At 28.7% G+C, this 16,086-nt stretch overlaps 1 protein-coding gene across 2 annotated transcripts in view; it reads right to left on the bottom strand.

The window, feature by feature from the left end:
- Positions 1 to 4,317: 4,317 nt before the first annotated feature.
- LOC142329123 (uncharacterized) overlaps positions 4,318 to 16,086 on the bottom strand; it is a 68,924-nt gene continuing 57,155 nt past the window's right edge. For both annotated transcript variants that reach the window (XM_075373459.1, XM_075373461.1), the window contains exons 5-8: positions 13,937 to 14,181; positions 12,279 to 12,485; positions 11,129 to 11,321; positions 4,318 to 5,239 (exon numbers count right to left, since the gene is read on the bottom strand). In XM_075373459.1, the coding sequence (XP_075229574.1) occupies positions 5,098 to 5,239; positions 11,129 to 11,321; positions 12,279 to 12,485; positions 13,937 to 14,181 (787 nt within the window). In that variant the 3' untranslated portion in view covers positions 4,318 to 5,097. The remainder of the gene's footprint in view (positions 5,240 to 11,128; positions 11,322 to 12,278; positions 12,486 to 13,936; positions 14,182 to 16,086) is intronic.

The following is a 16,086-nucleotide window of genomic DNA, read 5'->3' as shown; positions in this document are numbered from 1 at the left end:
TGTTGAAGTCCTCAAGAGACTGAGAGTAAGGATCCAGCGTGTCAGACCAGACATCAACAGTGATTCGAAACTTCACTATGACAACACGCCAGTCCATACTGCCTTTGTTGTGATCAGCTACCTAGCTAAATCTAACGTGTCAACACTGCCCCAGCCATGCTACAGTCCTGACTTGACTCTGCAGACTTCTTTTTGTTTCCTCATTTGAAATTTCCTCTGAAAGGACATCCTTACAGAACAATTGACGATATGAAAGGAGCTTGTGAAATAGCTTTAAATGAACTTCCTGAACAGGATGCCATCACAGTGGAATTGGAAATCCTGCTGGTAAAGATGTATCGACGCAGGAGGGCAATATTTTGAATGTACATTATTATTCTTATTATTATGAAAATAAATTTTTTTTTTTCATACTTGTGGACTTGATGATATTACTTTCTGGACAGCCCTCATATTATAAAGCATTTACGCGAAAATGTATGGAAGAAAAGGCGTGCACTCTGGCAAGATAAGAATTGGGTCCTCCACCATGTATTATCGATTGCAGAATTTTTGGCCAAATTCCAAACTCTTCCGCAACCCTGCTACTCCCTTAATTTAGACCTATCAACTTCTTCCTGTTTCTTAAATTGAAATGTTCACAAAAGGGAATTGATATAACTCAACTGAAGACATTCAGGTAAGTGTGGAGACGGTTCTTACACCCTTAAGAAAGAAGATTTCCAGTGATACTTCCAAAAGCAGAAGCACTGTTAGAGTTGGGCGAATTTAGTCAGAAGGGGACTACTTTATAGGAGACCATCACAATAGCCTGCAGTGCTGTCATTTTGAAATTACATGCCCATTCCTACATCTTTCTGATCGCATCTCGTATATTTTATATCAATACATTTTTCTTTTGTAATTAGAAACAAAAATTTTTTGTTCTAATCATAGCAAAAATTAAATATTAACAATTAGAAACTAGTGAAACAGAAAATCAAAGATGAATTGTGTGAATTGGCTTTAAATTTATTTCATATAACATAAATAAATAGATTAAAATTCAAATGAATACAAATAATTAATAATAACATAATAACATAAAGAACAACTTTTACAATACATTAAAAAATATTTATTAAATATCTAACATTTTACATGTTATTAAATAACATAATGCTATTATATACTAAAACAACTATTAAACATTGTCAACAAACAGTTCATTAAATGTTTTTCATCACAATATTTAGAAAAAAAGGAGAAAATACACACCAGTTACTTTGGTTGAATACTTTGACTAGCATTTTCATCTTATATCTAATCTTAGTATTTAAAAAAAAAACTATTAAAACTACAATAATCAAGTCAAAAAAAAACTTAACAATGTGATGCAATTATGAAATTTAATTTCATGTTAATTAACATAATAAAAAAAGATTTTTAATATCAATATCAATAATATTTCAAAATTGCTACATACTGGCAATCGGTTTGCCATTTCTGACTGCAATTTTGTGGTTTTAATACAAATTATACATTACAGTAAACACATCTGACTATCTGTACATATTTAGAGACTGTGCATCTAAAACATATTATAAAAAAAAATTCACTTTCATTTGGTAATTTATAATCAATTAATAAAAAAGATAAAGAATGAAATGAGAAAGATATTAATAACAGACATATTAATGTTAGTCAGGTGACATGTTTCTCTTTCCCCCATTAGGCTTATCTTTATAAATAAATAAATATATATATATATATATATATATATATGTGTGTGTGTGTGTGTGTGTGTGTGTGTGCACGCGCCTGTGCATATACATTTACAGTTATATTTTGACATTTAATGGAATTTTATTGGGTAGTTAATAAGGACATTGGTCTGAATCATTGACTTGATGCATAATAGAATACTAAATTTTTATCTTGTATGTAGGCACTACAATTTAGCTTATACCTTTGAACTACCAAATAAAATTCCACTGGACAAAATAAAAAGAAAATTGCATGAACATTTTGGTATATGCTTTGCATTCAACCATTTATTGTATTAATTTGTTCCATAAGTAATAAAATATTAGCGTTTAATTATATCATCCGTCTCTCTCACTGTTCTGTTATTTTACCACTCCATCAAATGCGTTTTTAACTTTGAACTTATGTAAGCAGGGAAGATATAGTCATTTTACTAGCCAACAATAGTTTCTGCTGCATCTATAAAAATCAAGACAGCGTTCAATTTAATGTAGTAAATGAATGCAGGTCAAAATAACAGCTACTATAAAGAACAAGAGGCATTATAGAACAATTATTTTCTCAATAACAGTCTGTTACAAGATGCCTACTTTATTTAGATAATCAGAAATTTACTGTATACTATAACAATAGCCGGGAATGAAAATCGAATAATAAAAAAATTATAAATTCACATAAATAGCATTAGACTATATATATATAGTCTAATGCTATTTATATTATATATATATATATATAGTTGTGATGCACACACACACCAAAACTATTTCATATTATATTATTTTATTACACATAAAAAGTCAATAACAATTACTATTATTATACTCGTAGTATATCTCAGGAAAGATTATAATTGATGAAAACAATGAATACATAGACAAGGATGTATTTGTATGCATAGAAATGATAGTACCAAACACAGTAAAGCCATAGTATCTGTTAATGATATTTACAGACTATTACAGTCTACAAATATCAATATTTAGTACTATACTAAAAGCTGCTATGCAAAGTATTATACAATTAATTTTACATGTTAATAATAAATTTTTCTATCATAACTCAAATACATCCACTTAGTTTATCATAGTTTTTATATAAAAGTTTGTAAGTATTTAATTCTCAACCTTGAGCCTTAAAGGAATATCATTATTTTAAGACTGATCACACTAAGTGTATAAAACTAACTGTGCTGGCCTACTACAAACTAGTATGTTTGTTTACTAACACTATCAACATAATTGAGATGTATCATTACATTATTATAAATATATATATATAGTAAAAACTACACTACTATAAATATTATAAAAAAACTGTCTAACTTATTATATAACATAGCTTAATAATATATTTCAATAAACAATGCTTATAAAAATAAAAAAAAAAAACTAATAAAAAGAAAAAAAGGATTGTGTATGAATGTAAAATTAAAATATTTTTTATAATACTATATCAATATACTAATATATATACATTAGTTAAAACTGAAATTAATAAAATATATCAATGCAGTGATTAATTTTTTCCTGTTTTTTTCTGTATTGGGCTGAAAATATTAAGTGATTTTCTTATTACTAAATATCCTTTCAGTCACTGTCCAACTGTTATACTGTAAGCAACATAAATCAAATTTACTATTAAATTTATTAACTAGGATAATACACTATTCACTATATTAGCCGGTAAAGTTACATAAGTAACTTTACCGGTATACCAAGTACAAACTTGGGTTAGAAAGTGACTGGATTTCTTTGTATAGTTGTACATATTCTCTAGTGAGGTGGCATAAAAAAGAGAATTTGGCAATAAAATTCTAACCAAATCTTTCCTACATAATCGATAAAAAACTGGAAAAATTGGCCCCAGCAAAAACATAATAAATTAACCGTTATTATCTATATAAATGACCAGCTACATTAGCCAAACAGTAAAGAAAGTTGAATTACAAAGATTAACCAAACAGAATCAAGTATTTAATAGGTTTCAATGCAAACAATAAAATACCAAACGGTTGGAATTTCAAATTTATTTAACTATTTTTACTGAAACCCCCTAATAGTGTTCAGAGCTTCATCCAATAACTGTGTTTCAACTAAAAAATTAGATAAGAATCAAAATGATAAGTTACAAGGCGATTTTACTTATAGAATGTAATTTAGTTACTGAATCAAAGAAATGATTATACAAAAATTTTCTTTCATTAAAATTATTATTACGGTAAAATTACATGAGCAGAATTATTTATATTAAGATCATCAATAATGATGCTTAAATAAATAGTGAAAAATATATTATGAATATCCATACGAGATGAAACATATGAGGTAATGATATCACAATGTTACATACATTAGAATACCTGCTTCTTTTAATATAATTTCTGTAGCAGAATTTGAATAAAAGAAAAATAATAGTTAAAGTATGTTTAAAAATCATTAAAATGTATGTCTGGACACAAATCAACGCAATTTGTAATTTAAAGAAACCTAATTATTTTACTAATTGTTAGAAATTATTTTTAAAGATTATTTTAATTAATTTTAAAATTACAACTAACAGTGACACATGCATCGAAAACTTTTTAAACAGTTTTTAAAAATATATTATTTTAAGAATTTTTTTTTAAAAACTCAAGATTCTGCTACAATATCTTATAAAAACACAGGTAATTTAATGTTATTTGACAGAATTCTTTTTAACATAATAATACTATAAATTATTATATATATATATATATATGCACTAAAACACAAATTATCTTGCTATAACTACACAAGAATGAAAATCTATTGTATGGATATTTTGTTTTTAAGTAATAAGAATTTTAAGAAAGAAAAACAGGCTGAAATATGGTAAAACATGAGAAAAAAAATAGTAAACTATATCACAGCAATTTAACATATTTTAGTAAAACACATGTAAACATATTTGGTAAACTTTACTATAATTATAAAAATATTTTTCTATTGCATTTTCAATTTAGTAAAAAATATATAATAAAACACTTTTTGCGTACTAAGAGGCAAAGTGTGAAATAAAAATAGTTTTTTTTAACTACAGAAATTTAAATTTAAATTCAACATCACATATACTTAATAATTTTAAAAACTTATTTACAATGCTAATAATCACTGCATTAATTAATAAAGAAATCATGAATAAAAACTACTTGATTGCAAAATTATATTAAAAAAAATCTTTCTTCTTTATAAGAAAACAATACAAAGATGGATTTAAAAAAATGTCCTTACAAAATACTACTTATCATAAAAATATACTATGAATGTATGTACTTAAATATTAAATTAGAGTAATATATAATAAAAGAATACTTTAGATGAAAAAAAATTATTTTGGCCAGTAACAAGGTTTTGTTAGTGAATTATTTCCAAAAATAGCCATAACAGCACTGTAAGTAGCAGCAGATCCTCCAGCTAACCCTATAAATATTAATTCCCACATGTAAACACGATGATGCAATGGAATTGTCCTGCAAAAGGGTAAAAACGAAATATATAAGTAAATGGCAAATAAATTAATGATATGAAGATAATGGTAAAATAATTTGATCGATCGCATATCATGTTGACATTTTTTAACTTCAACTTTGAAGACCAGCAAAAATTATAAACACAAAGAAACATAAATGAAAGATGACAGTTTATTTCTACAAAAATATTAAATTGCTCAAAAAATAACCTGTAGAAGTTTTATAAATTATAATAATAATAATAACAATAATACTAATAACTTTTTTGCCAAGTCATGAATACTAAATTAAAAATGTATTTATATAAAGTTTTGAGTCATTTTTGTAGTCTTTAACTATAATTGTAATGTACTAGAAAATACCAACAGCATTCATGCAAACTGCAATCAGATTCTCTAACTCTGCAAGATATGTGTAAACCAGTTTATTAAATATAACTTTGACTGTTGAAAACTTAATCTTAGTTTAAATCCTTCAATATCTAGGATACTAAGTGAGATATTCCATGTGTTTTAGAACTACACATTTCTAATGGATATATGAGGACGGCTGAAATGTAAAATAAATGGAATGTAAAAGAGAACAAAATGTTGCACAAAGTGACATGTGGTGCTAACTTGTAATTTCATTCTTCCACAACTAACATTCCAAAACTCATTGATCTACACCCTCTCAATTTGTCAGTCACCATTGTTACAGAGCTGAGTAAGCCATTATGTCAACGCATCTAGAAGAACACACAGTGATTAAATAACTTTTTAACAACATAAAAAGAGAATGCTAGTGATGTTCATTGCCATCTAAAAGCTGTTAACGGTTTGAAACTGTAGATCAAAGTACGGTGGATGATAAACTTTTCTGCATCAGAAGCCGGTAAAGTGAACATTGAAAATTAATCTTGCAGAGGTCGACCGGTTTCTGTGGTTGATAAGAAGCACCAAAAGAAGGAAGAATTAATTCAAAATGACTGTTGCATCGCACAACATATTGCCACCCAGAAAGGCTTATCAAAACAGGTAGAACACATTATTGCACAACTGGGCAATCATAAACTCTGTTCATGTTAGATGTCAGATAATGGAATACTACGGTTTACAGTACAACCCTCTGCAAAAAAAAAAAAACTTTTTGACTACGCTCTGACATTCCAAACATGTGTATATGACAAACTACCTGCTACCTGGAAGCCCAATTGACTTTAAATTTTGTGCGACACATAGAGATGTTAAACACCTAAGGAGTTGTACGTGTGATGATCAACAATCCACAGAACTGATAGACAAATCTGCTATATCATAATGTTCGGCATAATGTTGCACACACTGAGTGCAACCATCGAGGCTCTTGTGAAGCAGAAATCTGAAGCTATTTTACACTCTCTGTGTTAACATATCATTTGGTGCCTTTTGTGATTTTCACTTATTTCCACATTCAAAGAAGGATATTGTGAAACAGAAATCTGAAGCTATTCTACACTCTGTGCTAACATATCATTTGGTGCCTTTTGTGATTTTCACTTATTTCCACATTCAAAGAAGGATATTAAGGGTATTCATTTCATCACAATTAATAAACTGAAGGATTCAGTGAGGTCGTGGATCAATGACAGAAGGTATTCACAAATAGAATGAGTAAACTAGTTCACAATTGGGAGAAATGAGTTGCTGTAAATGTTGACTCTGTGGAAAATTAAATGTAAGTTTTTGTAGCAAACAAAATGTACTTTTATGCCATAATTGTTTTATGACTATCTCTTTCCATGGACGTCCTGAGCAACTGTACATTAAATTTCAGCCACACGTCATAGTTTGCAGATTGAACATACTGAACCACCTCAAAAATCCCACCATCCATGGTGTAATATGGTGCAACATTAATTTGCTCCCAACATCTGTATTAAGCCATTAACCATTCAAAAATAATACATGTATTGTAAAAACTTTTTTAAAAAGTCATAAGACTTTCCAATCTATAATTAATTTTTTTAACTTTAAACTTTGTTTAAAAACTAAAGTTTACAAAATAATGACAAACTTGTACTCTTATCTATATCAAAACCTGTTTTAAAAACATGCTTGGAAACTTTATTTGGTTAATTATGAAATTTACAAGTATTATTTCTAATTAACTGTTCGCTTTAAAAAAAAAATAGTAAAATTAAAAATATTCAAAATTGTACTTGTGGCTTGGTTTGATCATGATTCACTTACAATAATATTAAAAATAAAATAAAATGATAAATGGAAAAATAAATCTTAAAAAACGTAGATAAAATATATGAATCAAAGGGTAGCTATGTTGTTGGTTTGAATTTATGATAATGAACATTGCTATTATAAAATATATTTAATGAAATTAAATTATTTTTACTATTAGCTTAAAAATGATTAAAACCGTAAATATATAATATATTCAATTATTAATTGTAACTATACATTTATATAACTATAAAAGTAATACTACTTTTATTACATTTACAGTAGTATTACATTTACAATTAACTATTATTGTAAGGAAGCAAAGCAATTTTGTTTCTTATGATTATCATTACAAAAAAGTTTAATTAATTATTGAAAATATATACAAGCATACAACTACCTCTTAATCAAATCAATAAAAATTAAACTTCAAAATGATGATAAAATACCAAAATCTAATTGGTATTGTTTCACATTCAAAGCAAAACCAATAAATATTAAAATCATTACTTTTCAAAATGCTGTAAAGCTTTCTAAAATTACAAAAGTTTCTTTACTTGTCAAGTCTTATGAAAACAAAAATTAGCTTTTAGATGGTAAAGTATATTTTACTGCAACTGTCAGAGGAAAAATGTAGACAGTATAAAGGGATGAAAAAAAGATTGAGAGTATTTTACAAAGGTGTAACTGGAATTTTATTTTTCACTATTTATGCATCTTATATATATAATCTTTTATGAGGGCATATGAACACTTTAGTCAGTCCATTATCCAAGTCTCTTTGATGGGACTGTTTGGACCTTGTGGTCCTCCCAGTACTTTTTCATACATTCCAATCTTTGTATCATTTCTAGTGTTGAAAATGTTTGTGTTGTGAGTTTTTCTTGTTGAGTTGGAAGCGAATGGTTTTTATTCTTGATTTTCTTGTTTAAGTTTATCTTATCTGTGGTGTCTACTGGTGTAATGCCAATTTCCTTCAGATCCTCTGTTATTTTTCTGATCCATCTGCACCCTGTCTCAGTGTTTTTGAGTCAAGATTGTACTGTACTGGCTGTTTCAGAAGTCTTGAATCTTGCATCCTCATGATATGTCCAATCCTAGTCTCCTCTTACGCACAGTATCAATGGCTGGTTCTAACTCTTTCGACACTACTTTATTGGGCACAATCCACCACTATCCGTCTTTCTGGTACTTTTTGTTGATGTAGGTTCTTCTGATTATTCTTTCTATTTTCTAGAGTCTGTCTTTGATCACTCAGGTGAAAGAGTGTTTCTGCTCCATAAATAACTTCTGGTTTTATAACTTCTGTGTTGTATTGTCTTGTCTTATTTTATTGACAGGCAATTTATACAAATTGCCTATCAACAAGTAAATATGTAAATACTGACATGGTATGTAAGTATACCAGGTTAATTTTTGAGCTGCTTTAGTTACTTTATTCCTTCCTGTTTTGATCGAGGGTTTTCCTTTTAGGTTGTTTGTCCCCCTTTTTGTATAGCAGCTGGATGAGGGATGTTGTCCAGGGTTCTGGTAGTTCTTCTTTGATCCAGATGTTGACAAGCTGATGATGGACAATTTTTGCTGATCTTCCTACATGTTTCCAAATCTCTACAAAAGCCTGATCTCCAGCTGCTTTGAAATTTTTATCTCACCCAGTGCTTGGTAGACTTCTTTTATTGTGGGAGGGTTGATGTCTTCTGGTAGTGTTGTTACTGGGGTGTTGAAGTTTAGGAATTCTGTTGGTTCAACATGATTTATGAATTTGTTGAAATGTTTGGCTAGGATTTCCATGTTATCTTTATTTTTAGGGGCTAGTTTACAGTTTTCATTCATTAATAGTTAGGGGGGGAGGGGTTGTATTTTTTGAGCTGATATTTTAAGGTTTTGTCTAGTTTTTGTTCTTTTGACTGTGTTTTATTGAATTTTTCTTCTATTGACTTTAGTGAGTCTTTATAGTGTTGTCTTTTTATTCTCCTTAGGGTTCACGTGGTTTCTTTTCTTTGTTTTGAAAGATTTTGGAAGGATGTTTCTGATTTGATCGATGAAATAGCCATGCTTGATATCTTTTCTCCGCTGTTTTGTCACATCTGCTGTCAACCATTGATGTTTTTTACGGAATTTTATTGGGCTTAATTCTTCTGTGATTTGTTTAAGGTTGTTGACTAGATTTTTGAGTTTATCCGTGATTGTAATTTTTTCGGTTGCTTTGTAGTAATTTTCATTCTTGATTAATTGGGTACGGTCATTATTCTTTTAGTTTTAGGGGCTTGGTTTTGTTACTTTCTTTAGGGAGTAGATTTAATTTTAATTTTGACTATATAGTGATCTGAGCTTGTGTCTATTCCTCAGAGGACTTTTACGTAGTAGATCTCCTTGTGGTGGTCTTTGTCCATGAAGACATGGTCTAGTTACCATTCTCCTACAGTGTAGTTGGTGTGTTTACAAGTTTTGAGGATTCTTCTTGAAATATGTGGATTTTAGATTAGGTTGTGGTTTCTGCAGAGGTTGATGAGTCTCTGTCTTTTTTGTTCATTTTCTTTTGGGTAAGCCATTTTCCGACGATGTTACACTATCTTCTAATCAGGTCAAGTACATCCCAAAACTTTTCTGATTCTTTACGGTCTTTTGAAGAGTTATTTTTATTAGTCAGTGCATGGGTGTTTATTATAGTATAGATGTTATTGGTACTTTTAGGGTGAGTGTTGAGATTCTTGGGGATTATGACTTGAATTATTGTATAAATTATCATTATGAGGCTGACTAAAAAACCTGCTCCAAACTCTGTGGAATATTTTTTATCACTCTCTTCCCAGGTATACCTTTGTAGAGTCTATATCTTGAGATTCCAAGGCGTTATGGTCGGTGTTTCTTATTATCTGCAGACCCATGATGAGAATTTTATTTTTGGTTTACCAGTCTGTATAAGTGAGTTTAAAATGCGTGTGGAAATGTAGGTGATTTACTTTGGTTTGATTTTGGATTTAGTATTTTTTTTTGTTTGTGCATGTAGTGGTGGGGCATTTCAATGCTTCCAATCACATGTTATCTTGTAAGTGGCAACCCATCATATCCAAATGCTAACTTCTCTAAACTTTGGTGTTGCTTGGTTCAGCCGGTGGAGTATTTCTTAAAAGACCTTTCATGGATGATTATCAAAGGGTCACCTGTGGTGGAACTAGGTCCCGAGTTACAACTCTAGATGTGATCTAGTGAGGTGTAATTTGATGATAAATGAAGTTGAGAAGTTTGTTTAGATTCAGATCACCAAACAAATTTTTCCTATTTATTCTGGATATATCCACATTCACCTTGTGAAGGTTCAATTTGACTTTTGTTAAAGTTGTTACTTTGGAGAAAAATTAAAAATCTGATCCTAAACATTACGCTCGCATCTTTATATATATATTTGCAAATTTTTTAAATCTAGATATAAATACTCTTTTATACATAATTTTAAGATAAAAATAAGAAAAAATAGAGAGGGATAAATAGATTCAAATTTACTAAGATCTATTGATAACAATGAAATTATCAATTTAACTGCATAGAATAACTGAGTAATGTCATTCTCATCAATCATACAGCAAAAAACATCTGATTAAAATCTATACTTATACATTTAAATTTAGATTATTACTCAAAACGATAAAAATTAACAACTAATAAAGAGCGAAATTATTAATCCAATTACCTTTCAGGCCATTCAATAGACTTTTGGTCACATAAACGCATATAAAAGAACTGTGGTAAAACAAATGTAGTTAAAGTAATAGTCGATCCACCGACTAAAGCAAGTATCATTCCAAATTTTGGAATAGTCTCACCGACCACAATCATTAAAAAAACCATTAATGTTCTTATAACACATCGTTTTACACAGAATTCTGCAAAGATAAAAAAATATATAGTGAACATATTACGTACAAGTTTAAAATGATTAAAAAATTATTACACTTCATTTCAAAACATCTGAAATCTACAGATCAGCTTGAAAAAATGGTAATTGCACTTGTAAAAATCGACTCATGTTTCACAAGATCATTTTTTCACTGTTACTATAGTCTATAATGCTACCTCAGAGGTATTACAGATGGTACTGTGTTGTTACTGATCTTCTAACAGTAGTAACAAAACTTGTTTAATAAGTGATCAAATATTACACATGATCTGTGTTGAGCATTGATTTTTTAGAAAACTATTTTACCAGATTTAATGCATTTGTAAATTTTATATAGTTTGAGTAAGATTTCATAACCTTGTAAAAAATATGTAAAATTTGCATGTTGTGGTTAAATAATTGGATACTGTCCTATTTCTTGAGATGATTCACAAAGACTGATTCTGTTGTTTGTAATGTTTTTTTGTATATATAGTTGAACATATATTCAGTTTGGCAATACATTAATTAGAACAATCACTACTGAGTTCAATGTTTTTTTAATATGCAGACTTTTTTATTTTGTGTTGTGATCTTATGTATTTTAAGTACTAGTAACCTTAAATCCTTGTTCTTTACTTTTATCACAGTTTTTCTTTCAATCTCCTCTGTTCTTACTATTCTAGCAACAGGATTCTGGTACTAATTTTAAATAATAAGAAAGTTAAAGGTATACAATATAAACTTGTATACTTTAACTTTCTTAAAATGCCAAAAGTTCTAATTTCATAATTAACAAATGGTTTTCATCTATAAATGTCATATAGGTAGCATACTGATCAAATTGGTATCACGATACAATGTTAAATATAATACAAAAACAAATGTAAAACATTTTATTGGCACAATCAAGATGCGAATAACGTAGTATTTTTAACATTTTGAATAGAATAAATATATTTACCTTGAGGTACATCAAATATTTCTTCAATCTCTTGGCATACAGGATTAATGATAATAAAGAAAGCTAAAAGAAGATGAACTGCCATCAGTATATTAGCTGTAGATACTAAAATTCCACGACTTAATGACAGTAAAATGTTTGCATTAACAATATCTCCATAGACTACGTAACCACCAAATGCAACAGGTAAATATAAGCAAAGAATCACTGAAAAAGAAAAAAATACAAAAAACACATATTACATAATCTTCATACTATACAATTAATTTATATTTATGTTATCACGATTTAAATACCCTAGCTTTACAAAACTTCACATAAACAAAAAAACCTAATATTTTACTTAGCCACTGAAAAATATAGTATTTTAAATATAAAGTTTACAAAAAATACATACTATTACGAGAGTCTGAAATGTAATGGACACTGGAATGTAACAAGAGAACAAAACCTCACATAAAGGAAAAAGTCCTGCCATCTTGTAGTTTCATTCCCCTACTACTAGCATTCTAAAACTCACTGAACCACATTATCTCATTATCCATCAGTCACTGCTGTTATGGAGTCAAGTACCCCCACTATGGCAATACAACTAAAAAATGTGAAGTGGCTAATTTTTTACAGCAGGGAAAGGGAACGCTAATGACATTCATTGTTATTTAAACCATTTATGGTGAAATTGCTAATCAATGTGCTGCGAGTAGGTAATGTAAAAAATTTTATTAAAATAAAATTTAGTGTATCAAAAGCTGATAAAGTGAATATTGAGGATGAAATTAACAGAGATCGAAAAGTTTTTGTGATGAGAACCGGTCGCCACCCCCCCTGTTCAATGTTCTGTGATGACAATCACCAACCACCAAAAGGAGGTAAAAACAAACTCTTTTGGTGCTTCTCAAACACACGGTAAAACACCTTAGGAAATGTTTGACAATCCATGCAGCCGATAATTGTACAACATGAAAATGCTCGGTCACACACATTCTTGAGAACTGTTGTCAGAGGCTCTTGTGAAGATGAAATTTGAACCTATTCAATGCCTTCCAAACTCACCAGATTAGGCATCCTGTGATTTTCACTTTTGTTCTCAATTAAAGATGGATATTAAGTGTATTCATTTCAAATGGATTGAGAACTGAAGGATGAGTAAGGTTGTGTGCTGGCAGTCAAGGAAGGACTGCCAGAATTTTTCACTGATGACATGAGAAAACTGGTTCACCGTCGGGATAAATATAAAGCTCCAAATGGTGTGCATGAGAGAAAATAAATATAAGTTTTCATAGTAAATAAAATGTACTTGTACTATCTAATGCTAGTCTTATTTGGATAATCTCTTTTCATTTACAATTATGAGCGACTGTGCATTACATTTTACCTAAATATTTGTATATTAACAAATATAATATGTACAAATATATGAACATGTATCAACGTAAAAAAATTTAAATACTAAAAACTTCTTTTCCTAATTACAGTAATTTTTCTTCTGAAAAATGTAATCTTAAATATTCATACATATCATGATAAACTATAAATAAAATCAAACGTGTATGTTTAATTAATTAAATTTTTCAAATGTCTGGGGACCGACCCGATCTTTATACTTAAAGAATTTAAAGTAAGAAAATTAAATTTTATTAAAGAAACTGAATACATACCAGTAAATCCAATAACAACACTCTTTGAAAACTTTTCTCTTTCAATCATATCATTTTGAATCGTAGGAAAAGTTGAGGCACCACCATAAGCAAACAATATTACACCAAATGCAAGGAAAAATTCCATCGGCGTATGAGCTTTATGTATCGGTAATTCCACTTTATTAATTCCATCGATTACAATTTGTGCAAAAATAAGGACACATGAAATAGCTGTAGTTAATAATGCACCTATTCCTGCAAAACTGAATACAGAAAAATGTTTTACAATTCATACAAAATATTAATATTGACAAGGAGTTACAATACATGCATAAAAAATTTTAAAAGCATTACACTATATTACTGTATAACTGTGTAGTGGTTCAACTGTGTGGTTTAATTCAAATAAATTAGATAAATACCGACAGTACAACAAAAAAGTGACAATATTTTACCCTCACTCTGAAAATGTAATCTTCAAGAACATATTCATTATTATTCATAATATGTTATTCATAAATCAGTCTTACTTGTAAACAGAAAATTAGTTTAAAATTTTAAGTAAATAATATTATGTTACATTTAATAAGATTATCATCCACCACATACCTCGATTAATAAAGAAGTGAAAATTAAGACAGATTAGAAAGATAAAGAAGGCCTAACTAAATAAAAAAAGAAACAAACTTGAAAAATAATATCCAACTGTGACTATGAAGTGTCATCCTTCTTATGGAAACGAGTAATAAGGAGGGGATGTTTAGTAACATTCTGACACTACCAAACCATGATCACTTTTATGATGGCTTGAATGGTATTATCTATTATAACCATGGTGGTCTTTCTTGACAGAAAAGATAAAGAAAATGATGCGTGTTTAATTAAATGTTCAGGTGTTAAATTTTTTTGGGAAACTTTCATCAGGATATTTAAAATGTTATAATAAATTTTGGGGGAGAAACGTATGAACCATATAGAGTTTCATATTTAATTTAAAATTAGGTAAAATAACAACTAAAGATAATGAAAAATCTTAATAAACTTTTAATGTAAACTGAAAATTGAGAATGTGTATTCTATTATAAGAAAAAAATTAATACTTAAGTTCAGAAGTGGGAATTTATAAGTTTGTGTTACCTAATTTTGACAAAAAAATAAAAATGCATCATGTTGTAATAAGATGTATTACAAAGCTACTGAGTAAAAAAAAAAAAAACATATCAGTTGTATCTTTTACATTGGTCAAATAATAATTAAAGCACATTTTAGAAATATCATAAGGGATTATAAATGAGTACATGATTGCGATATGAAAAACAAAACACAATCATTACACAATATAATACAGCTGCTCCAACAAGATGATTCTTTTGTTACTAGAAGCATGTTGATAAAGTGGTCATCTTGCCAGGTTAAACAGTCAAAAAAGATTTTACTAAATCATATAATATTTGAGAGAAATATTGAGAAACAGCTAGAGGCACAGTAAATTCATGCACTGTGTTATTTATTACCATCAGTTTTGAGTAAATATGAATACCTGTTGTTTCTCAACTCCCCTATTTGCCTGTTTTTGAATTATGCAAACTCTCACTTGTACTAAAATACAATTTTTCACTGCAGTTCACTTTAGTTTTTTTTTAAACAAGGAAGCTCCTAATTAAAATAGTTTTAATAAATTCTGGCATTATTAAAGTAGAATCTCAATTATTTTTAGTACGCGGGACACCAATTACATCAAATAAAACAAACCTTTGTTTATAAAGACTTTCCTTATAAGGATTATTATTTACCGAGGTTAAATGACACTGAAATAAGAAATATTAATGCATTTCAATCCATAAATACGGAAATGAAGTAAGACATACATAAATATTACACTTATTCTGGATGAAAATGTTATTGTTTAGTAGTGTTATAAATAAAGTATCAACATACTAGTGTAAAGACAAATAAATAAAGTTCATTAAAACAGAACTTATAAAAAAAACGCACTCGAATATTCCCCTCATACTGTTTTTAGAGGAAATAACATTTATACATATATTGCTACATCTTAAGAAATCTGTAACTGTTTTCTAGAAAAGTGATGTTAAGCAGTGCATTTCTGCATGATCAACCAGTATATTAATCTGTTAGTCACAGATAATTGCTCAGACATTCAAGAG

Source organism: Lycorma delicatula, chromosome 8, assembly GCF_047948215.1.
Source record: "Lycorma delicatula isolate Av1 chromosome 8, ASM4794821v1, whole genome shotgun sequence".
Lineage (NCBI taxonomy): Eukaryota > Metazoa > Arthropoda > Insecta > Hemiptera > Fulgoridae > Lycorma > Lycorma delicatula.
Note: the sequence above shows the minus strand (reverse complement) of the source record. Positions and strands in the feature narration are given on the sequence as shown.